At 37.1% G+C, this 25,787-nt stretch overlaps 1 protein-coding gene and 1 long non-coding RNA gene across 5 annotated transcripts in view; both read right to left on the bottom strand.

The window, feature by feature from the left end:
- Positions 1-3,466, bottom strand: part of unc79.L (unc-79 homolog, NALCN channel complex subunit L homeolog) — a 94,234-nt gene extending 90,768 nt beyond the window's left edge. For all 4 annotated transcript variants that reach the window (XM_018230447.2, XM_041573020.1, XM_041573019.1 and 1 more), the window contains exon 1: positions 3,140-3,466. In XM_018230447.2, the coding sequence (XP_018085936.2) occupies positions 3,140-3,161 (22 nt within the window). In that variant the 5' untranslated portion in view covers positions 3,162-3,466. The remainder of the gene's footprint in view (positions 1-3,139) is intronic.
- A 13,471-nt stretch (positions 3,467-16,937) lies between these two features.
- Positions 16,938-20,494, bottom strand: LOC121396842. Its single transcript, XR_005963172.1, has 2 exons — positions 20,285-20,494; positions 16,938-17,313 (listed from the first exon to the last, which is right to left on the bottom strand). It is a non-coding gene; the product is annotated as an uncharacterized LOC121396842 (long non-coding RNA).
- Positions 20,495-25,787: the final 5,293 nt, after the last annotated feature.

The raw sequence follows: 25,787 nt of genomic DNA, 5'->3' as shown, positions 1-25,787 counted from the left end.
CTTACAAATCACTTAAAGTGCATGTGTAAAAATGTAATTTGAAATACTACACTATATTATTTATCTGTTTTTTCCCCTCAATGCCTTATGGTCTTTGAGATATACAGCAATCTATCTGTGGAAAGTAGTAATAAGACACCAAGTAACTGAAGTGATCACATTACTGGATCTTGCCCTCAGAGTTGCCATGTTCTTTAAAGGGATACTGTCATGGGAAAAAACATTTTTTCAAAATGAATCAGTTAACAGTGCTGCTCCAGCAGAATTCTGCACTGAAATCCATTTTTCAAAAGAGAAAACAGATTTTTTTATATTCGATTTTGAAATCTGACATGGGGCTAGACATTTTGTCAATTACCCAGCTGCCCCATGTCATGTGACTTGTGCCTGCACTTCAGGAGAGAAATGCTTTCTGGCAGGCTGCTGTTTTTCCTTCTCAATGTAACTGAATGTGTCTCATTGGGACATGGGTTTTTACTATTGAGTGTTGTTCTTAGATCTACCAGGCAGTTGTTATCTTGTGTTAGGGAGCTGCTATCTGGTTACCTTCCCATTGTTCTTTTGTTTGGCTGCTGGGGGGGACAAGGGAGGGGGGTGATATCACTCCAACTTTCAGTACAGCAGTAAAGAGTGATTGAAGTTTATCAGAGCACAAGTCACATGACTTAGGGCAGCTGGGAAATTGACAAAATGTCTAGCCCCATGTCAGATTTCAAAATTGAATATAAAAAAATCTGTTTGCTCTTTTGAGAAATGGACTTCAGTGCAGAATTCTGCTGGAGCAGCACTATTAACTGATTCATTTTGAAAAAAAAAAATTTTCCCATGACAGTATCCCTTTAAGTTTAAGGGCTCATTAATTAGAGGGCATAGCATCCAAAGCCAGAAAATTAAAATATGTTTTTTCCTGCAGATAACCACTCTGGAGAAATACAGTATTATATATATATATATATATATATATATATATATATATATATATATATATATATATATATATATATATATATATATATATATATATATATATAACTATATAACTAAAAGTCCCACTGTTTTCTACCTCACAGCTATCTTGCAACAGTATAAGTCTACGGAGAGGTGAGCTGGAATGACAATTTAATGGTGAGATGCTGGTGACATGCTGTAACAATGTGCTGTTAACAGGAAATTAAAGAATTGAAGCATATATGTCTCATTCAGCTGTACAAAATGATTAAGGTGCTATAATTTAGATGGCTTCAGAGTGGCTGATTCTCACATTAAGTAATCCTCTGTGCCACAGGCTGAACAGTTGGATCTTATCAGATTTGGCACTGACCAAATAACACTGCACTATTTATTCAGTTAATGTGCTTAAAAATCAGATCTAAAGGGAAGGTAGAGGTTTGTACAACCCCAATAATTTTCTGATCTTCTAATTCTGTATACAAGTACAGAAGGAAGGCTTCAGCACAAACTATCTCGCAGAACAGCTGGCATTCAATGGAATCCTAGGACAGTCTATCAAATCAGCCTTCTGAGTAACATGGGAGGGAAATAGAAACCATTCAAACTGCCTATCCATATTGCTGTGTGTACACCTAGCCTAATAATACCTAACATTCAACCTTTCCTAAGATTTCATTCATAAAACAACCTTAGAATTAACTAAATAGTTTTGTAAAGAATAAAACCCATTTAAATGAAAAGATGAGGAAATCAGATGATTTTAATATGTATCATGCAGTTGCCATTTTTGCAAAAGTTAAAACATTCTAAACATTTACAGTTACTTGTAACCATTATTTTCGGTGTCTAAACTTAGCACATACGTATACATAGCCTATGAGTCAGAAGTCTAATCTTGTGAACTACTGTTTCACCACCATCATGATTTCAGTTTTTGTGCCATTTGCCTGGATTAACTGAAATTTAAACGGACATTCATATACCCACTGCAAATAACAGAAGAAAATATTGGCCCGCTACATAATTAGATGACAGTATACCAATAATCCCCCTGGATAATGGACTCCTGCTAACAAAACATAAATAAATATGCTTGTATAGTGGCAATCTAATTATTGACCTCGCAAGAGTAGCTTCAGTCTCCCTGTTTAGCTCAAGAAATAAAAAAATAGAGATTTTTCATGATTAAAACAATGAATAAATAGTATCTGCAGAAAGCTGCACAACCCATAAGGCTGGAAAACTGTAGAGCTAATAAATGGGATGGGAGGAATTCGGGTATTTGTAGTACAGTAGCCTGACGAGGGCAACATAAAAAGCACTAAGAAATTAGAACAGTGACTGCTGGGAGTGCAGGACATGGAAGAGAAAGAAGAGCAGGGATTGGCAGAAGTGAAATTAATGAAAGAGCAGCAAGAGGATGACAAAACTACATATTCATTGCAAATAAATAACGTGGACACAATTTAAAGATGACAATGCCAGTGAATAGCTTCAGTGCATATAAATGGCAGAACATCAGTAAAGGAAAAAAGCTGTAAGTAAAAGGCAGTAGAACAGGTGAATAAAATGAAAGCATACAGTAATGGTCAACATTAATATTGTAGATTAGTGATTGAATGGGAATGATTGCAAAGCCCTAAAAGGCTGTATTGGAAGACAGGGTGAGTATTGTTTAAGCTTCATGCGTGGAACACCAAAGGGCAACCTGGATGGGAATGACGTGGGAATTAGTCAATGGCAGGAATAGATGGAACAAAGAAAGGTAAGGAAGTAATTGCCAATAGTGTACATGGAGAATATGGCCTCTGTTCCGCCATTACATGAAACATATAATTGAGTACAAACAAATGACATATCTGAATTAAAACCATTGCTCATAATTAACGATCAGTACATACATAAGAGTGTGTATGTAAGATCACAACCTTCAACTAGTAAATGGCCATATACTAATCTCCTACATATATCTACCATTATGATAATATACAACTAAGTATTGGGATTCAGGAGTGCAGCATTTATGTATCCAACCCGCAAGCTGACTGCCAGCCCGAGAACTGCCAGCCCGAGAACTGCCAGCCCAGAACGGCTGCCAGCTCGGCACTTCCTGTTTTCAGCACCAACAGCGATCTCGGTCGCTACGGGCCGCCTGTTCAGCACCATGGACAGCGCTACTGTCGCTTACACTGCTCGGCTTTGGTGGACATGGCGTCCAAGTGAAGGCGTCTCGCACAGGAATCCGTGGTGAAGGCTCAGTGGGGTTTCACCCTATTGTGTTCGCCCTTTAGTGCATGGTGCCCCGGGATCAGAGAGACAAACCAGCGCGTCGATGTAACAGGAACAGGCTGCTGATTCAGGGTAGATACAGCCGACGTCAGTCCTTGGTGATGGCTACATGAGGAGTGGCGTTTGGGGGAAAATGCAATAGGGAAGCCACATAGAAACCAGAGCGACAGAAATGGTCTCCAACAAGAATGGCAGTTATTGGTAGAGGAGGTGACTGGTTTCGTCCAATCCTAGTGCTCGAATAGGAACATGGGTTCAGAGTATTGGCTGCGGTGGAGGCGACTGATAGTTATTGCTTTTGGACAGGGGGTGTAATGAATAGTCAGCACTCCTTATATTAAACGACTAAAGAGATGTCTGTCAGTCTCATTAAGTCTACATGCTCCAGAGCAGGCTGTCTAATGCTGCAACTAGGCAATGGTGACAGAGAAAATGGCCTTCATTTCTGACCTGTAAGAATCTGTTTATAGAAGTGCACCAGAGATTAAAAGCATACTGTATCTTCCAGCCAGTCATTTCACATTAGAAATGGGGATGCGTTTAAATATCTCAAATCTCACAATTCAGCTAGCTCCATGCTCTGCTATTAATCTGTTCCTAAATTCCTGCATTGAATAACCATGATATTACTGTCTAGAGATTAAGACATATGTATGTGTCTGTATTTTCCAGGCATCTGCCAGCATCAGAGGACAGGACCAGAACTAGGGCTAGGCAGAAGAGGCACCTGCACCAACGAAAGGGGGCGCTGGGTAGGTGCCTGTCTTCTGCCTACCCCAAGTCCATGTTCACTGCTTTCCCCTGTCTCCCTCTCTTCCGGTGCTCTCCCCTGCCCACTGAGATCGGGGGCATGCACGCACAGTCTCAGTCGGGGGCATGTGCACGCACGGTGGGGGAGCGCGGTGGCTGGCCGGGTTGCCTAGAGTGGCTTGGCTCGGCACTGAATCTGGGATGACTGAATCTGTGCCCTGTGAACAAGGTGTATCATTTGTAGTATAATCATTTGTGAGGTTCCAGTAGTTATTATGGTTTGATATCTATAAGAAATATGTATAAATATGTATTTTTATTTATATAAGCTACTTATGTACACAGCACTGTACAGGAGGACAATAAATTAACAGAACAAATAATAATAAATAAGAATAAATACAAAGTACAGTTACATTAAAGATTAAGAGCTAAATAGACAAAAGGAAGGAGATCCCTGCCTCATAGAGATTATTATTATTATTATTATGAACATGTATTTATAGAGCGCCAACATATTGTGCATCGCTGTCAAGTACCCATAAAGTTATGGGAGTGGGCAAGTTCAGAATAAAGTGGGTCAGAGATGTGGTACTATATGGTGGTACTATGGGGCAAATTCACTAAAGGACGAAGCGACTAACACTAGTGTTAATTCGCTAGCGTATCGCATTTTCATTAATTCGCCAATTCACTAACGGACGCTGGTGTAAATTCGCTAGTGTTACTTCGCACCCTTACGCCTGGCGAATTTGCGCAACGGACGTAACTACGCAAATTCACTAAGGTGCACATTTTTCTGAACGCTACCTTTTACGCCAGACTTCCTTCACCACCTCAGACCAGGCGAAGTGCAATAGAGTAGATAGCGATTGCTTCCAAAAAGTAAAAAAAAATTCTAAGTCCCAAAAAACGCTGGCGTTTTTTCTTTTTTTATGGGTGATAGGCTGAAAAAGATCGAAAACATTTTTGGGGCTACCCTCCTTCCCCACTACATTTCCTAACTCATGGCACCTTAACTATACAGTGGGCACATGTGTAGGGCAAAATAAAAATTTTATTTGATGTTTTGAAGGTTTCCCAGGCTTGTGTAGTGCTGCTACATATACCTCCATTGTAACTTCAATTTGGCGCAGTATGCAAATTAAGCATCACTAGCGTAACTTCGCTTTGCTTGGCGAATTAACGCCAGCGCAACTTCGCAAACTTTTGCCTGGCGAAGTGCGGCGAAGCGGACGCTGGCGCAACTACGCATCTTAGTAAATGTCCCACTATATGTGGTATTTAGTATTTAAGCAGAGTGAGGGTAGGCTTCTGTAAATAAGTGCGTTTTAGGCTTAGTCCACACCAGGCGATTCAGGGAGATTTAGCACCTGGCGAATTATCGCCTCTTCTTTGAGGCGACTAATCCCCCCGAACTGCCTCCTCTTCCTCGTGAGGCAACTTCGAGCAACTTTGGAAAATGAAGCGCAGGAGAAGAGGAAGCGGTTAAAGTGGCTAAATCTCCCCGAATCGCCTGGTGTGGACTAAGTCTTAAGAGATTTCTTGAAAGCAGATAGGTTGAGAGAAAGTCGGTCAGACCGTGAAAGAGAATTCCAAAGGAAAGGTGCAGCCATTGCAAAGTCTTGAATGCGAGCATGTGAGGAGGTAATGAGAGAAGAGTTGAGTAGCAGGTCAGCAGAGGAGGGAAGTAAGTGGTTGGGTGAGTATATAAAGATAAATTCAGAGATGTAGGGAGGGGCAGAGTTATGAGGTGCTTTGAATGTCAGGGTCATTTATTTTAATTTTATTCTGAAAGGTAGCAGAAGCCAGTGCACGATTGGCAGAGTGGCATAGCAGAGGAGGAGTGGTTGCTGAGGTGTATAAGCATTGCGGCAGTGTCCATTATGGACTGGAGAGGAGGTAGGCTCTGGCGGGTAGGACAATTGATAGAGAGTTACAGTAGTCTAGATGTGATATGTCGAGAGAGTGAATAAGAATTTTGGCGGCATCTTGGGTGATAAAGATTTATTTTGTATATGTTCCTTAGGTGGAAGTGACATGATTTAAAGGAACAGTAACACCAAAAAATTAAAGTGTTTTAAAGTAATGGAAATATCAATAGCACTGGTAAAACTGATCAGTTTGCTTCAGAAACTCTACTATAGCTCATATAAACAAGCTGCTGAGTAGCAATGGCAGAAATTGAAAAAAAGGTTATATGGAACAGGATAAATAGTGGATAACAGATAACATTATGTTCTACACAGCTTATCTGCTATCTGCTGTGTAACTTGAGCCTTTTCTCCTTTGAATAGCTGCCCCTATGGCTACACAGCAGCTTATTTATATAAACAATAGTAGTGTTTCTGAAGCAAACACAACAGTTTTACCAGTGCAGGGCAACGCTGCATTATATGTGTATTACTTTAAAAAAAATTAATTTTTTGATGTTACTGTTCCTTTAATCAGTGATTGGCTATGAAGAGTGAAGGAAAGGGCAGAATCTAGGATAACTACAAGGCACCAGGCCTGGGGAGCTGGGGTGATGGCTTACAACTGAGTTGCTGGATAACTTACAGACACAAACAAGGGGATATTAACTGCTGCAGGTTGACACTGCACTGTAAGTTCCATAACTGGTCAGGCACTGCAAGTGCTCCAAGAGGTAGTCTTTGCATTTATTTCTGTAGAGACTGAATAGTCAAAAAAAAAACCTCAGATGTCTGCTTACATTAAAATTTAAAAGGTGTTGCGGGTGCTGTCTCAAGGCTAATTATTTTAAAAGTAAAGTATTATGGAAGTGCAAATGACCTGGCCAAACATACAAAAAAGAGGGGGATTGATTAAAAGGGTAGTTGACCTTCAAGTTAACTTTTTTAAAAAAAAAAATTTTAAAGGTAAACTTTATTTCTTTTAATTATTTTTGTAACAATACAAGCAATAAACGGATGTACTTAAAAATTACATTTTCATTTGTCTCTGGTTTTATTCATTCATTAGTAACAACAGGGTATTCAACTCTGGCTTTAATAGGTGATATAGGTTTATATATACAGCTCATCATACCCTATACTTGGTCAAGTTAAATAAAGTATGTTACAGAATGGCCAATTCTTAACAACTCTCTATTGGTCTCAGTTTTTTATATTTTTATAGTTTTTTAATTATTTGCCTTCTTCTTCTGATTCTTTCCAGCTTTTAAATGGGGGTCACTGACCCTGGCAGTCCATAAACTATTGCTTTGTGAAGCTACACTTTTATAGTTATAGTTCATTATTATAACTTTTTTTTCAGGATCTCTCCTATTTTTCTTGCAAATCTCACCTCTGCCTTGTTGCTATGGTGATTTACACAGTAGCAACCGCTGAAATTCCATACTGTAAAGCTGCTGAATATAAAATCAAATAATTAAAAAAACACAAATGATGAAAAATGAAGACCAACTTAAAAATGTCTCAGAATAGCACTCTCTGCTTGATACTTACAGTTATTTTAAAGGTGAACAACCCCTTTAATGAGAATTCCACAGACCCATGTTTTATAAGTAATTTAGTATGTGTGCAAGTGCATACATTTAAAAACAGGGGATTGAGTTACAAGTTCATGAAATTGCTAAGCCATCATAACACATCAATGTAAAACTCATATGGTGGTCCTAACTATTTATCTCCAGTCATATTTTTCATTGACTGGCAGCTACCATGACAAACTAACAAACCCATACGCAAGAAAATAAAATGCATAAAACTTTGGACCTTTACAGATTAATAGCTAATCAATATGAAAGGAACTGCAAACTCTTACAATAATATCCTCCCCAAACAAAGTTTTTCGATTAAGGAGTCATTTGTTTTAGTAACAGGTAGCAGGGCCACCATTAACAGATAAAAGACAAATGTGAATCATATGACAGGTTCATACATGCACCAATGCAGTGGCGTTGAAACATGAATATAAATAATAAACACAGCCAAGTAACAATGTATGTTAGTCAGAGGTTATTAAATAAAAATATATTTATATAAACAGGCATACAGTAATAAAACTACAATGTACAAATTCTGAGCTTCATGAAAATAAATAAATATCATAAATAGTGTTTTTTATTTTACTATGAGGGAGCGTGTCCTACTATTTTCTTTTCTTGCCTTGGATAATCGCATTCTGAGCAGCTCTGCATGTATGCAGGTACACTGAATCCTCTGCAGTCCATCTGAGATACCAAACAAAGGGAGTAGGGCTTAGGGGTCTGCATTGCTTGTGAAATTACTTCAATCAGTTAACAAATAACAACAAATAACTTCCTACATTTTACCTAGCTATGTTATGTATATAAAGAAATATTATGTTAATATGGGAGGATGGATGGACAATCTTAGTTACAGAAAGGGTCATGCCAGAGTCCCCCAACCCATCCTCCACCCATCCGTTAACTTGAACTAGCAGGCAGCAACAGGGCAATTATGCCTAATTCAGAGTTAGAGTACTGCCAGACCACACATACAAGTGTTTTTTTTAATTAGTGCCCCTAAATTCTTTAGTAAATGACCCCTAAAAATGTCTACCATTTTACTTTTGTTTTCTTGTCTCAACACACAAGAAACATTTGTTTATACATTTTCTGTGAAAACAGTCGCTGTTTCCAGGAGCGCAGTTACACTCATAACATTTCGAAGGGCTGTTGTAACAGGCATGTTTCTACTTTTGAAAACACAAAATGGATAAACACCTTTCTCAACATCTAATCATTCTTCTTTTTAAACACCATCATAGGGCATATTTACTATTATTGGGACAATATTTAAAGTACAAAAAATGGGATCAAAGCATGTTGTTTCGGTACTATGCCTAATGGTATTGCATAGGGGATTATTTATCAAAGATCGAGTTGTGTTTTTCGAGATTTATTATGCCCAAAGCTGCAAGAAGCTTGAATCCCAAAATACTCCAGCTAAAACTTGTCGAGGCACATGTTGAAGTCAATAGCAGAGGTTTCTTGAACTATTTGAAGATGTTTTTAGCCTTCATGATTTTGGTTGTCTTCCGACAGCAATGTTCACTGCACCTTGCACTTATAGTCGTGACTGGGTCAGTGGTAAATAAGCCATTATTCCTAACTTATGCAACTTCTATTATATCATGAAAATAGATTTCCTCAATGGTTAATTTCCAGCAAGAACTACAAAATACCATGAAGTTCTACACTCAGATGCATGCAGGGAAGTCAAGGCAGTCAGAATATGTACCCTTGCTACTGCTATCACATTGGTCAAAATCATGCATTTGCTGCTTGCAAACATTCCCTTTGTCTTCTACAAAAACTATAATTTCTATTAGGCCTTGTCACATAGTCACTCAAAGTAGAGTAAGGTTACCACATCACTTAAAATTTCCAAGACACTTCAAGTAAAAACATGTTACAGGGCTGCACTAATGGCATTTAATGTATACTATTCATGCATACAGCATGTATTCCAAAAAGATCAATTTCTAGTTTGTCAGTATTTCCCTCATTATTCTAGATGACATCCCACCTGCCTGATTTACTGCTCAACTTCCTCTATGCCTGCTAGATAATCTATTTGACATTCTGCCTGCCTAAATAACTCGTGGGCTTTTATATCTTTATAATGAATCTCCAAGGGGCAAATTCACTAACGCGCGAAGCACCGAACGCTAGCGTTAATTCGCTAGCGTTGGGCATTTTCGCTACTGCGCAAATTCACTAACGAACGCTGGCGTAGTTTCGCTAGTGTTACTTCGCAACCTTACGCCAGGCGAATCTTCGCTAGCGACGAAACTACGCAAATTCACTAACTTGCGCAGTGTAGCGAACGCTACCTTTTACGCTAGACTTCCTTCGCCACCTCAGACCAGGCGAAGCGCAATAGAGTAGATAGGGATTGTTTAAAAAAAAAAGTCCCAAAAAACGCTGCCGTGTTTTCTACATGATGGCTGATAGGCTGAAAAAGATCGAAAATTTTTTGGGGCTCCCCTTCCTCCCCCCTACATTTCCTGACTCATGGCAACTTACCTAGACAGTGGGCACATGTGTAGGGCAAAATAAAATTTTTATTTGCAGATTTGAAGGTTTTCTAGGCATTTGTAGTGCAGATACGTGTTCCTCCATTGAAATTTGAATTTTGCGCCGTATGCAAATTAGCCTTCGCTAGCGCAACTTCGCTTTATATAGCGAAACAACGCTAGCGCAACTCCGCAACCTTACGTTACCCCTGTGCGCAACTTCGGATTTTAGTGAATTTGCGAAGCGCTGGCGAAACTACGCCTGGCGAAGTGCGGCGAAGTGCGGCGAAGTTGCGCCTGTCGCAACTTCGCATCTTAGTGAATTTGCCCCCAAGACTCCAAGAAATAAAAATAAATAAATAAAAGCAGAACTATCAGCAAAAAAATCTACATGATCTATAGGTAACATTTAATGTATGTTAATACTTTGAAGATTAGTTTTTTTAGTGTCAGTAAGATTAGGAAGTTTCCTTTATTACTCTACATAGTAATGTAAATCTACAATACAATTTTCATTTTGTATTGTATATTTTACAGAGACCATAAGAGGGCAGTAAACAGCAAGCAGATATTAACTTGGCATCCATGTTAAAGCGTCTTGAGTAAATGTTTGATGAAGCACCTTTCTAATTATGACAACAATTTTAATCAAAAATAAATTGTAAAACAATACTGGTAATTGCAGATTTCTCATACTTTTATCATGACGTTTAATTTTCATAACTGTTATGTCAGCGCTATGTGATTCAAAGGATTTTAATCAATCGATCAAACGATTTTTCTACGACCAAAAAACCTTAGAAAGCCTATGTGGACCTTCCCTAATAGGCTAACATTGAGGTTCGATAGGTTTTAGGTGGCGAAGTAGGGGGTTGAAGTTTTTTTTAAAGAGACAGTACTTCGACTATCGAATGGTCGACTATTCGAACGATTTTTAGTTCACATGAGTGAAAAGGAACTGAATAGGTTTCAAATGCATATTATACAACAATAGTAAATATGGTAAGTCAGTGGTACTAACTAATAAAGTAAATGAGACTGTCCACAACCATATGGTTTGCCTAGACACTTTAAGGACCAATACTTTCCTTAAATAGGATCGATATTTGTACTTGCAGGCAATTCATCTCAAATTCCAATAGTAAAGATTTGCATGTTATTAAATCAGCCCGATATGCAAATGTTTTAGGGCATTTTAATTTTAAGGTCTTACTTTAACCCGGGGTGTGCAAAAGGTAGATTGGGATCACAGCAATTAGTTTGTCTACTTCTTGTTTCATGCTTTTCATTCAGATATATTCATGCTAAGGTTACATAAGAAATAGTTGTTTGTTAAACATATTTCATAAATCAATATAATATTTAAATAATATTTTCCATGGAACAAAATGCTAACAATGCTTTTATGGATGTAGATCATAATGGGAGAACATCAGTAAGTAGACCTCGTATTCAGTGTCGGACTGAGATGCCATGGGGCCCACCAGAAAACCTTAGACCAGGGGTGCCCAAACTTTTTGCAACAAGGGCCAGATTTGGTGTGGTGAAAATGTGTGGGGGGCGACCATTCAACCCCACATTCTTTGAACCATTAACATTAAATTACAGGAGTCGAGTAATTGTAGCAGTAATATTTGGGCACATTAGTGAAATGATCTGCCACTTTGTCTATACTGATGCCTGTGTGCTGAAGGTGTTAGCAATAGACACGTAACGGCACGTAGTGACGACATACTTCTTTAGTTCACTATACTGGCACGTCAGTAATTCTATTGGCACCTTCAGCCATAAAGAAGTATGCGAAAACATCACGTCTCTGTGCCAGTACGTGTCTATTACTAACACCTTCAGCACACAGGCAGCAGTATAGACCAAGTGGCAGATCATTTCACTAATGTGCCTTAATATTACTGCTATGGGATTCCTGATCGCACTGTGCTGGGGGGCCTCATTATTATTAATTTCATGATGGAGGCTGAGGGCCGGTGTAAATTTGAAAATGGGCCGCAATTGGCCCCCGGGCCACACTTTGGACATGCCTGCCTTAGACCGTGGACCCACCAGGAAACCTTAGACTTTCCAAACTATTATACCTCCTCTCCTCACTCAACCTCTTTATTCTCCTAGTCTTTTATATCTACTTATAGCCTTCTTATCTAATCTTTATTCTACTATATTCTTCCATTATTAAAGGAGAAGGAAAGGGTAATAAACATGCTGTCTTAAAGGACCAGTAACATCAAAAAAAATTTTTTAAATAATTCGTTAGTATACATAAAAAAAACCCCACCAAGGCAAATAAAACTTTAAAATTGCAAAGTCTTTATTAAGAAATAACTTACCAAAACTCCACTTCCGCTCCTCTTCAGAAAAGGCGACACGGCAACCATCCATCTTGCGGCACTGGATTGCTCCTCCCCGGCTATGGACAGCTTGTGAAGCAAGTGACAGAATGGCATTGAGAGGAGGCGAGTGACGACGGATCGGGCGTTTGGTGTTTCTTGTGCACCACAGCAGCAGCTTCCACTCACTCCGGGGTGCCATCACAGCAGCTGCCTGGCGGGGGGCACTTGCGTGTCTTCCTGCCCTGTGGATTGTAAATCTCCCTCCCTCTCTATTCCTTGCTGCCGCAGAGTCGCTGGTAGGAAGGCGCAGCCGGCGCTGTTAGATTTGTACTGCCGCATCCCATTCTTCTGCAAACCGCAAAGCCAACAAACTGTTGTTATTTATAGCAAACTGATGGAAATTCATCATTCAGTCCTTTAGTGGCAAGTCTGCATAAATTAGAAATGTACTTAAATTATTCAACCTGCCGAAGCTAATGCTCTTTGGTTGTTATGATATGGGGAAAATTAAGCCAGTGTTAGTAAATGGCCCCAGTCTTCTGTTAAAGTTTATAATAAAGTTCAGCCCATGTGTATACTTAGCCTTATACTTTTTGCATGTTTATTGTTTCTGTCTGAATACATTTGAAAAACAATTGGCTTTTAAGTTGCGAAAGATAACAGTACACAGAACATCTAGGGAAAATGACTTAAAGTCCTGCTGGTCTGAGAGCTAAGTGTCCCTTAAGAATGTCATACATAAGGAGGATGTTGGAAAAATGCGACCCATGCAGACCAAGGATACATAATTCCCACAGTTCAGCTTTCCCACATAAGCAGCTTTCCTTTCAGTTTTATGTTGGTGCTCAGATAGCTGATTATATTGTCACTATACAGGGCCCAGCTGTAAACACTGGCATCTTTCTTCATTTCAAAAGCTGCATTGCTGAAATAGTAAATATTTATGATGCATATTTCATTACTGATACAATCTCAAATGAAGTATACATTGTATTATTACATGTAGTTATAGTAGGGTTTAAATCCCCTACTGGCTTGGAAATCTCCTACTGGAAAGAGTCATTTTCAGTTATTTAGCATGTGCCTGTAATTGGTGTTGCATTTCAACTCCCAGCACATTATAGCAACATCTAAGGGCTTGTAGCGCCATGGGCTGATCAGCCCTGACCCAAAGGATGATTCTGTAGAGCCCTTCTTTTTACTAAAGTTTTCAGTGCTTGAAACATGTTAGCTATATTGTATACTGTCTATATAGCAGCTTAGACAGAGAGAGACAGTGAAGGCTAAATAGTTATAACATCCAGCTTAATATATTGTAAGTCATCCTTACAATTACAAGAATTAGACATATGAAAAGCAGATCTCTGTTTTAATGCATAAGTTAATTCCCCATAATAAATAGCATACTTTTTTATTCTCTCAACAGCAGTGAAAAAGCTACATGAACCATTCTGACTTGAGCTCCAGGTTTTGTTGAACAAAACCTAAAATACACTGAGGCATATCAGAATCTAGAGTGTATAAGTAAAGTATGTATAGAGAATATTGCCATTTACAACCATATATAACAGGTTGAGTTTATCCAGGGCAGTAACATATAGCAAATAATATGTGATTAGATTGTATTTCTCAGCCAGCTGCATATAAAATAAGTAAATATCTGATCAGTTGTCATTGTTACTGCCCGGGCTCAGATTAGCCCAGTGTTTATAAATGACCCCTACTGAGTGCAGGCTCATGCATGTGTGCTGCTGCTCTTGTTTTTCCAGGGCTGCTTTTAACTACCAGTCCAGTGATGACAACCCATAGATTTGCCCAAGGGACCGCAACTGCTTTGTTTCTTCCTCTGAGTTTGTCTGGGGCTCTGATTCATGCAGGTACAAGTTAGAAAATCTGCAAACGGAAGTTTTAAGCTGCATAGCTACCATTTATTATAAGGGTTTTGTATTAATGCTTTGTTTCAATTAATGATTAGGGGGCAGATTCACTAACTTTGAGTGAAGGATTCGAATGAAAAAAATTCGAATTTCGAAGTATTTTTTGGGTACTTCGACCACCGAATTGGTTAAATTCGTTCGAATTCGAACGAAATCGAACGAATCGAAGTAAAAATCGTTTGACTATTAGACCATTCGATAGTCGAAGTACTTTCCCTTTAAAAAAAACTTCGACCCCCTACTTCGGCAGATAAAACCTACCGAAGTCAATGTTAGCCTTAGGGGAAGGTCCCCATAGGTTTGCTAACCTTTTTTTGATCGAAGGATTTTCCTTCGATCGTTGGATTAAAATCGTTCGAATCGTTCGATCGATCCTTCGATCGATCGATCCTTCGATCGATCGATCCTTCGATCGATCGATCGCAGGATTAGCGCTAAATCCTTCGTCTTCGATATTCGAAGTCGAAGGATTTCAATTCGAGGGTCGAATTTCGAAGTATTTTTAACTTCGAAATTCAACCCTTAATGAATCTGCCCCCTAGTGTTTCAGCTCAGCACAGCTTTTCATACTTAACCAGCAGTCTTTACTATAATATTAAACACATAATTTAAAGAGACATGCAGAATGACTGTTTGCTCTGATCTCTTAAACTGGTAAGTGCCACAATGAAAAACAGACATTACTAAATACAAATTAGTTGCCATTAATGTCTTTACTTTGCTGAGGCACAAAGACGTATACCTGTTTGTTGTCATGGCATCAAATGGGCTTTTCCCATGTATAATCTAATATGGGAAATTAGCAGAAAGCAGACGAATGTGTTATCAGGTCGGTTTAAGCCTCAAGCAACATATTTTCATTAGATCTGAAAGACACCATGCCTCTGCTATGTCTGAAAATCAATATTTCTACTAAAACTCAATTCACTTGATCATTGTTTGATTTGGCAGTTATAATTGTTACAAACTACTAGCAAGGCTCATATTATATTGTATAAACCACTGGTCTCAGAAAGTTCTGGATTCTTAGAAAATCTCCCTTCTGTCACAGGTTCAATGTATTTTCTGTATTTTAAAAGTTAAATGACTAGTCTTGGGTTTTTCTTTTGGTGCATCGTCTTATCTGTCACATCTCTTCCAGTCTCATAGACATGGGCTCAAACTTTAACACATAGCTTACTTAGCTCGAGTGAAGGAATAGAAGAAAAAATACTTTGAATTTCGAATGGTCGAATATGGCTACTTCGACCATCGAATAGGTTACTTCGACCTTCGACTACGACTTCGACTTCAAATCGAACGTTTCAAAGTAAAAATCGTTCGAATATTCGACCATTTGATAGTCGAAGTACTGTCTCTTTATAAAATACTTTGACCCCCTAGTTCGCCACCTAAAACCTACCGTGGCCAATGTTAGCCTATGGGCCAGGTCCCCATAGGCTTCCTAACAATTTTCAGATCGAAGGAATATCCTTCGATCAATGGATTAAAATCCTTTGAGTCATTCGATTCTTCTTAGATTTTATAAATAACTTTCAGTTGGTCTTTTTTTATTTGAATTTCGAAGTTATGGAAGTTCAAAAAAACTCCCATTACTTCGAAATTCAACCCTTGATAAATCTGCCCCTAAATGCTTGGATCATTACAAACCTCTGAAATGATATGCAAGCACAGCAAGTTCAGTATATTGATTATAGTAATAACATTCAATACATGTAGCCATACTTTTTAGGCTGAAGACGTTTTTCCTTAAAGGGTGGTTCACCTTCAGTTTACCTTTTAGTATGTTATAAAATGGCTAATTCTAAGCAAGTTTTCAATTGTTATTCATTATTTTTTTATATATAGTTTTTGCATTATTTGCCTTTTTCTCTTTTTCTTTTTCTTTCTTCACTGACCCCATCTAAAAAACAATTTGCTCTGTAAGGCAACAAATTTAATGTTATTGTTACTTTTTATTACTGATCCTTCTATTCAGGCCCTCTCATATTCCAGTCTCTTATTCAAATCAGTGCAGGGTTTCTAGGGTAATTTGGACCCATTGCAAAGAGAGGTGCTGAATAAAAAGCTAAATAAATAAAAAAAACACAAATAATAAAAAATTAAAACCACTTGCAAATTGTCTCAGAATATTACTCTCTGCATCATACTAATAAGTTAACTGCAAGGTGAACAACACCTTTAAGTGCTTTGGACCTACTCATTCCCTGGACATATGCTGACTAGATGTCAAATGGATGTTTTCTCCCAAGTTGTTTTCTGTGATTATTATTGGCAGGAATTCAACTCTTAAATTATGTTTATATTTTTAATTCAACTCTTAAATGTCAAGCATGTCTTTAGATAACAATGATACCAGCTTCTTCAGCATTCTTATTATCCCATGCAGATTAATGATTGTTCTCTGGAGCAGACTGGCTAGTAGAAGTTTTAGGTTCACATCATGACCTATGGCAGAAGAATGCAAAAAGAAGGACCTAACTCATGTGTTTTATACAACTAGGCTACTGTTCATGCAACTCCATCCCGTTTAAACCAACAAAATACAGCATTGTAATCAGACTAAGCTTTTTTAAAACAATGCTGGGTACAGGTTAAAGGTTCCTTTATTTAGTAGTTGGCTAAAGTCACTTCCTTTATTACACAACACAAACAAAAATAAACTTTTAAAAAATCCTTCAAAATGTACATGCATACAATTTCATTTAAGATGGCCATTTACAAGGCTTTTTTAAAACAATGCTGGGTACAGGTTAAAGGTTCCTTTATTTAGTAGTTGGCTGAAGTCACTTCCTTTATTACACAACACAAACAAAAATAAACTTTTAAAAAATCCTTCAAAATGTACATGCATACAATTTCATTTAAGATGGCCATTTACAAGGCAGTTCAGAAGTGTTTATGCACAATAACATGATGCCCCAATTATTACATCTTTCCTGCTAATGTTTTCGTTGCTCTGGAAGGTGCTTTAGAATGTATCCAGCCGGTATTAGAAGGCCTGTTGTGAAAGCTAAAAATCCAATGATGGTTTCCTAAGAAATAACAGAGAATAATCAATATTCACAATAAATTGTATGTTTGTTTCAAATTAAAATACTCTACCTGAAAGGGAATTTATAGCATAGATATAACACAAAAACAAAATCTGTCATTTTTGCTCTAATTAAACATATATGCCTTGAGATCTAGGGTTTCGTTTACCAACTGGGGTCCTATATTTCAGCAGTGCAGCAACCAATGAGGAACAAGTTTTCAACTGCAATTTAAAAAATGAAAGCAAAGATCTAATTAGTTATTTTTCAATGTGTGGTCCGAAGCACAATATTTTATTTTTATACTTCAGACTGTGCATTTCCCTGTCTGCATTGAAACATGACGACTTGCATCCAAAATTGCCTTTTGCACACTGAACTTGTAAATTAGCTACTTCACAAGCTGGTGGAAAGGTTGCTAGTTTTTTAAACTTTAATACAAATTTAAACCTTTTAAAGGAGAGACTGTGGCAATTTAGTTTATTTACAAAATGAAATTGTATGGTGTGTAAGGACAATTAAAGCCATTCTCAGCGCTACTTTCAAAGCCTTCATATGTTGTATACAATACTTCCAAGTCCTCATAGTGCAATTGATGTTTAGTATGCCTGTCAGTTAAGATATAATTGGTAAGACTGATTCTTCATTCTTTATTGAAACACACTATTCAGAAACAAAAGTGAATAGACTGCCCAAGAAGAAAGTTGCATTATAAATATGATTCTAGATCCTGGCAAACCTATTGGTGCATACTGCCAACAACTGAATATTTAGAAAAAAGAACAAAGGGCTAAATGGATGTCAATTTATTATATAAGGCAGACTAATTAGTGAAGAAAGTCTGTTTTTATAAATTAAGAAAGAAGTTGTAACTTAATTTGAACTTTAACATATAGGTTTGCTTTTTGTAAGAGAGTATTGCCATTTAGAAATTTTTGATAACTTATGCAGTTTACCATCATGCTTTCTGAACCTATGGTAATCCAATATCTGCAAGTAAAGAGTACACCGATCTAATACATTAAAAGGGATATCCACCCAAATAATATTTTTTTGTCATAATAAAATAGACCATACCTATAAACAACTTTCCAAAATACATTAATTAATATTTTCATTGATTTTAAGGTTATTCATAAATGAAATTGCTTTTGAAAGCAATTCCTGACTGTCTTTTGTCCCCATTTCAGACAAAGTACAGTACAGAAAAAAATGTATTCAAAATGAGCTATCCTCCAGGGAATTACACCAATTCAGTTAAAGGGCATCAATCAACAAAAAATATGCAAATGTTCTTTTGGCATGAATCTTCTGTCAAAATACATCATTGTATTTTGCCCATACAATTGTAGTGGAAAAAAACTCTCTATAGAATTTAAGCCATAAAGAAATGATGTATGTAAGATATTTGCATGGAGGAGATGATGTAGATAATGAGATGCAAAAGTTGCTACTCTATCTTTATGATAACAGTTCTCAAGCATGAACCTAGCAACAATACTCTTGCGAAGATTATTCACTGGAGAAATTTTACCTGGTAAAAAGATGTGAATGTTCGGCAATGTAAAGAGAATTTTGAGTTTTTTCCTGACCCAACTTTTTCGAGTTATTTTATTGATAAGTAGGATAAAATTGTGGATGTGAGTTTGGCTGAGCTTGGTTGAATAAAAATATGAAATACATTTGAGTTTTAGTAAATAACACCTATAGGGGGTTATTTATCAAGGTTCGAATTTATCTGAGTATTTTTAAGTTAGAAATCTGAGCAACTCCGATTGCCCGAATGGACCTTATTTATGAAGAAAAAAGCCTGAAAAAATAGGGTCGGGTAAACTTCGGAGCTTTCCCCGAAAACTCCAAATTGTTCATGGTTTCTGCGCAAAAAACTCTTGAGAGCTTTTAGATGCCGGGGTTTCTGAGTTTTTAGATCATCAGACTAATAAATCTCGAAAAATTCTTAGTTTTTTTTTTTCCTCCAAAAACCATGAATTATTCGAGGTTCGGATATTCAGACCTTGATAAATAACCCCCTTAGTGTTGTAGGGCTTATAGACTTATGCAGTAGAGTAGATTTAATTCAGGCCTTCACATCCCAAATTCAAAAAATCTCCCTGTGCTGCTTCACTATATATGATATCTGCAGCGAGCTTTGTGCTAAATCATGACTTTTGGAAAATTACAAGTAAGGTAAGTGATCTGCAGCATTTTTTTCCAACAGTAGTGATAATAAAATGCTGCTGTTACCTTGCATGGGGCCATGAAAGTATTTCTCTCAATTTCTTGCTGTGCAAATTTGAAGGTACACCGTTTTAAAAACTTAAAAAATTATTTTAGCAGTATTTCGGTATAAACAGGAGTATGTTACTCACAGCAGTCATGCATTTGTATTACAAGTGATAGTATCCTATCGCAGTACTCAGAGTTTAGTCAGCATCAGGAGTCTGTTTAAAATACTGTGTGTAAGACAATTTACTTTGTGAATGCTGCCATGATCAAAGCCTACATGAATTTCAGTGGGGAAGCAGGCAAAATAATACAGACAAAAATACGGACAAAAAGCAGACATAGCTTCAAAGTTTGCCTGTGTATTGTGGATATAGAAATATTGCTTTTACAGCAGGACATGTAAATATACAGGGCTTCACTTATACGTTATTGTCATTCTAAATGTGTCTTATACATACTGTATGTACATATAATATAAGGAATTCTAAATATTTAAAAAATTAACTCATGTAGACCTGGCATTCATATATTATGGTTTAGATTTCATTATGGTTTTATGATTGGTTTCTAAATGTCTACATATAAGGGACATGTTATAACTTCTTTAATTATAAATAATTATTTTGAAATAAATAAAATAGTAATTAAGTAACTCCCTTAGTTATTAATAATATTGAAATCATTATTGACTCTCTGACATCTACAGTGAAGAAATGAAAATAAAGTGAATGAAAAAAACACTTACAAGTGGACCAACTTTTCCTTTTGGGGGTTTGCTGTGGATACTGCTGGACCTTTTCAGAACCAATACTTTCCAGAAAGTGAGCTGAGAAGGCTTCAGCAGGAGTTTTTGAACAGCCATAGACATGTCAATACACAATCAGATGGACTAAACAGTGCACTGTGGAGAGCTCTGACAATAGATCTCTGGAAGGAAAGAGACAGACACACTGCTTTCTCCTGATGTGGATAGAGATGATATGACAGTAACTAATGGAGTAAGGAGGAGTTCTATAGAAACCTTCCCACTTACTGAGATCTCTCACTGATTAATGCTTCCTTGACTGACATTAATTCTAACTCAATCTAGAATAGCAGCACTAGCTAATGTGAATGGACATAAAAGGCCCCTGAGCATATCTAATTTATCACAGAAAACTTAGGGTTTTGGATTATTATTACATTATATTTATATAGCATCAACATATAACACATGTTTCATCCCCGTTTACAATCTATTTATTGATAATCACTAAATAATAATGTTATTGTGTCAGTGTTGAAAGGCAAGCAGAATAATGGGCAAATATCTGATGCATTCTTTTATTTCCTCTCCTGCAAGTCTTACATTTCTCTCCTGCAGGTATCCAATCTGCTGTAAATGTATCCCCCATCAGAAATATACAAAGATACAAGTCTTTTATTTTTAACTGACAAAGCATTTCCCATAAAACACTGGCAAGCTGATGACAAATAATGAAGACTTGGACACATTCAAAATGCTTCCTTTCATTTTTTTTCTTCTTCTAAGTTGTTCATAAAAAGGGGTGTTCCGCCTATTTATAATTTACACAGATGACAGAAACAGATGTTGTGATTCTGTGATGATCTGTTTAATGATTACACTTATTGTATGTTATATTGCAGCTATTGAATTAGCACAAGAATTGCAGTAAAAATCACATGATTTGCACTAGGACATGCACTAGCTTTTTCTGCAAATAAGTTGCTGCCATAGACTGATCTATGGGGAAAACCATTCACAACATGCCCTTTTGGATATACAGTATGCAAGATGTAAGCAAAGTGTGCACATTGTGCCACAGGTTATACCCAAAGGTGCATTTCTATACACTCATAGAATGTAACACAAAAAGCTGTGCCATTTTCTGAAAACAGCTCTGTCTGTGTTTGGCAGGCTGTATTTAGAGGGATGGATAATCCAAGCCTCAAAGCCTTAGCTTCATATTAAATTGTATGCTTTCACTAACAAACTCCTTTCTCTCCCCATAGAACATAGTTCAACAAGGGTTTTTCTACTTTTCTGTGAATTGAGATAAAAGCCTTATAGTTTGCAAGTTTAATGGTACAAGTATCCAAAAACGTAGGTTAACAGCAGTGCAATATAAAAAACACAGCTTTACAGAATGACAGCTCTCACTGCATTCAGCAACTGCTGGCAGGGAGTTCTAGATCAAATCTATCCAATATTAGCAAAGAAAGGAATGTGGAATACACTGAGAATGCATTCTGACAAATCATACAAGCAGAAAATGTTGATTTTTGCAGGTTTTATTTTATTAATGGAAGGAAACCAACATTTGTTATCTGCCTCAGTTTTATAGGCTCCCAGCAATGGTCTGTAGAGTGACTTGTTAGATATTTTATACACCTTATTCTTTTACGAAAGTCACTTTGTAAACAAGAAGGATGGAAGCAGTATGCAGATAAACTATGATGGAAGTAGTGAAGACATAGGGGATGATTTAATAAAACTCGAATTAATCTCAGTTTTTTATGAAAACAAATTCGGCTAAACTCCTTTTCACAAATTAAACTCATTTATCAATCACTTTTCTCAAAAATTGGAGCAAAAAACATTGAAAAAAAAACAAATATCAATTCGTATTGTACCATTGACACTCTGAAAACTCAATTTTATCAAATTTTAGCTAAGGAATTATCAGATTATCGGACAAAAAAACCCACTTTTTTTGACTTGATGTCAAGAAACAACATCAGGGACATCTGCCATTGACTTCTACATGACTTTGACAGGTTTGAGATGGCATATTTTTAGATTCCGATTTTTATCAGCTTTGGGGCAAGATAAATCAAGAGTTTTCATTTTTCCAAGAAAAATTCGAGTTTTCCCCCTAAAAACCTCAACCAGAAAAAAATGATGTTTAATAAATGGGCCCTATAGTCTGGGCCAGACACAAAAGTGTCCTTTTACAAACCATGGGGTATATTTATCAAAGAGTGAAATTAGAGGTCGCCACAGTATTCTAGAGTGAAATTCTGCCACTCTCCATTCATTTCTATGGGATTTAAAAGAGTACTTATCAATGGGTGAAAGTGAAAGTTCATCCTTTGATAAATACGCCTTTCAAAATCCCATAGAAATTAATGGAGAGTGGCAGAATTTCACTCTAGAGGACTGTGGCGATCTCTAGCTTCACTCTTTGATAAATATACCCCCATGTCTCATTCTCAGTACTGTCATGTATGTGCAAAGCTGGCTATAGCAGATAAATATTGGCACCATGGTCATTTATGAAGTAGCCAATTAATCAGGGTCTACCATAGGCATAGGCAATTGTGTTGGCTGAGCTGACCTCCTATGCCCACGCCCAGCACCTAAACACTGTGCTTCAGTAGCAAGCTTATAACCAAATCTACGTTGTAGGTATTTTGGCTACAGTGGGTGACCTAGTTGTCAGTGTGGCCTTTGCTGAATGACTGAAAGTCCCTACTAACAGTGAAAGTACATTGAACTATTCAAGCAATGACCAGTTGGTAAAAGTACTTAAATTCAGGGTAGTTTTTAACCCAAAGTGTTTTCACCCCACAAGATTATGACAATGTTCCTCAGGGACACAACAAAAAATTGCAGGTAACCAGTACATTTAACAAAACAAGGAGAAATACATTTTGCCAACAAATTAAATGATGACAGGGTGGAGGGTAATGGTCACTCAAAATGGAGTGGCAACCAGATGTGATGTCACAGGAGCACATCAATGGTCACCATGTGGGGTTCCTAGGTTGCCATATTAAAGAAAAACCATGATTACGTCCAAAGTCCTTATGTTCAAAATACACTTCTTCCAGACATAACATAATCTAGTTTGCAGACATTAAGAAAGAAAATACATTACAATATCAACAAACTGGCTATTGTAGGTCTTACAACAGACCAAGCAAATAAGGACAATTTCATTAAGAGATGGTGCTCAAAATACAAATTAATCCTGGGGGAGAGGTAAACATAGGATATTGCTAGAGTGATCTGGATCATGCAGAGAACAATGGCTCAGGTGAAAGTAGCAGTTGCTATAACTGGATAATTGGAATTTTAATCTCCTATCTACAACACAGTATAAATTAATAATGTCTCTCTTTCTTCAAGCATAGTATATTCCAATTAATGCCACAGTTATAAGAGGATACCTGTTATATACCCACTTCACGAGTCACAATACACTGGGGCACATTTACTATGGGTCAAATATCGAGGGTTAATTAACCCTCGATATTTGCCCATCGAAGTTAAATCCTTCGACTTTGAATATTGAAGTTGATTCCGCAATTCGTTCGATTGAACAATCGAAGGAAAAATCGTTAATTCGAACGATTAAATCCTTCGAATCGAACGATTCGAAGGATTTTAATCCATCGATTGAACGATTTTCCTTCAATCAGAAATTGCTAGGAAAGCCTATGGGGACCTTCCCCATAGGCTAACATTGGTGCTCGGTAGGTTTTAGGTGGCGAAGTAGGTGGTCGAAGTTTTTTTTAAAGAGACAGTACTTCAACTATCGAATGGTCAAATAGTCGAACGATTTTTAGTTCGAATCGTTCGATTCAAAGTCGAAGTCGTAGTCGAAGGTCGAAGTAGCCAATTCGATGGTCGAAGTAGCCAAAAAAATACTTCGAAAGTTAAAGTATTTTTTATTCTAATCCTTCACTCGAGCTAAGTAAATGTGCCCCACTGTGTTCTTTGCAATGCTGATCCAAAATAATTCTGTGCCTATCTTGATCACACTCTTGTGAAAAACAATCCTTCAACTTTTGGATTGTTTCCCCACATTATATAAGATATATGGCTATTTAATTGCATATACCACAAATGTGGTTTGGTAGATGATTCTTTTTTTAATTGGTAAGTGAATATTGTATGCATTTGTGACAGTACATGGTACAAAATGGTCTCATCAGAGGTAATTCTATGGACCTTAGTTGTCGCCCCTGCATTTAACAAGCTATTTTAATCAGTACACTTCCTCTAAATTTGGGTACACAGATTACCTGAACCAGTTCTAAAATGAAATTTCACTCACTGATACTCCAGGTAGAATTAAAACAAACAGTGCTTTTTTGACTATTTAAATATCCCGCAAACCAGAGGAAAAAATCCACATTGCATGCCAAATAAAAATATATTCACATAAAAAATCTTGTACATATTTATTGAATTCTAGTACTCTATTGGAATCAACACTCTAACACTACTAACATTTAATTATTCAAATCCGGTGCTCTTCAGAGACATGGGAAAGATTGGGGCTTGTTGATATACATTTTGGTTGGCTCATAGCTATGTAAAATGTCTTAGTGAAACCGATGAGTACATTGATAACAAATTTAACATAGTAAGTGTTTTACTTGCAATTTATAATCATTAAATTAGTACACAAACAAAACATGAGCAATGGCTAGCTGTTATTGGGCCTAAACTTTGGGAACAAGATGTGGGGGGGTTATTTATCAAATCTGAATTTTTAAGATTTTTTAAAATAAAAAATTCCGACCAAACTAGAATCCACGATTTGAACTTATTAATTATAAAAAATAAAAAACATGGTATAATCGGATCAAGGGGGAAACTCGATAAAATCAAGCAAAAATCCGAATCGTACAATTACCAAACCGTACAATTTTCGGATTTTTGCCACAAACAGTTGGATTTTGGGCTAATTCCAGCGCAGACCATAGAAACTTCCAAATAGGATAGGGACCTCCCCCATTGACTTATATACAATCTCGGCAGGTCTGAGATGGTGGATTTTCGGATTCTGACTTTTTGCAGGATTGAGGTATAATAAATCTTGGAAAATTTGAAGTTTTTTTCACTAAAAATTTGGATTTTATAGTTTAAAAACTCAAATTTTTAAAATTTTTAGCACTTAAACTTAAATAAACATCACCTTAAACTTAAGCGAATGACCTGATTTTGGCCTATTGGAATTGCTCTAATTATGCTAATAATGCTAATTATGCAACTTCGCCGCTCTTCGCCAGGCGAATTTTCGCCAGCGCTCCGCAAATTCACTAAAATGCGAAGTTGCGCACAGGGGTAGCGTAAGTTTGCGAAGTTGCGCTAGCGTTGTTTCGCTATATAAAGCGAAGTTGCGCTAGCGAAGGCTAATTTGCATACGCGCGAAATTCAAATTTCAATGGAGGAACACGTATCTGCACTACAAATGCCTAGAAAACCTTCAAATCAGCCAATAAAAATTTTATTT

Source organism: Xenopus laevis, chromosome 8L (genome assembly GCF_017654675.1).
Source record: "Xenopus laevis strain J_2021 chromosome 8L, Xenopus_laevis_v10.1, whole genome shotgun sequence".
NCBI lineage: Eukaryota > Metazoa > Chordata > Amphibia > Anura > Pipidae > Xenopus > Xenopus laevis.
Note: the sequence above shows the minus strand (reverse complement) of the source record. Positions and strands in the feature narration are given on the sequence as shown.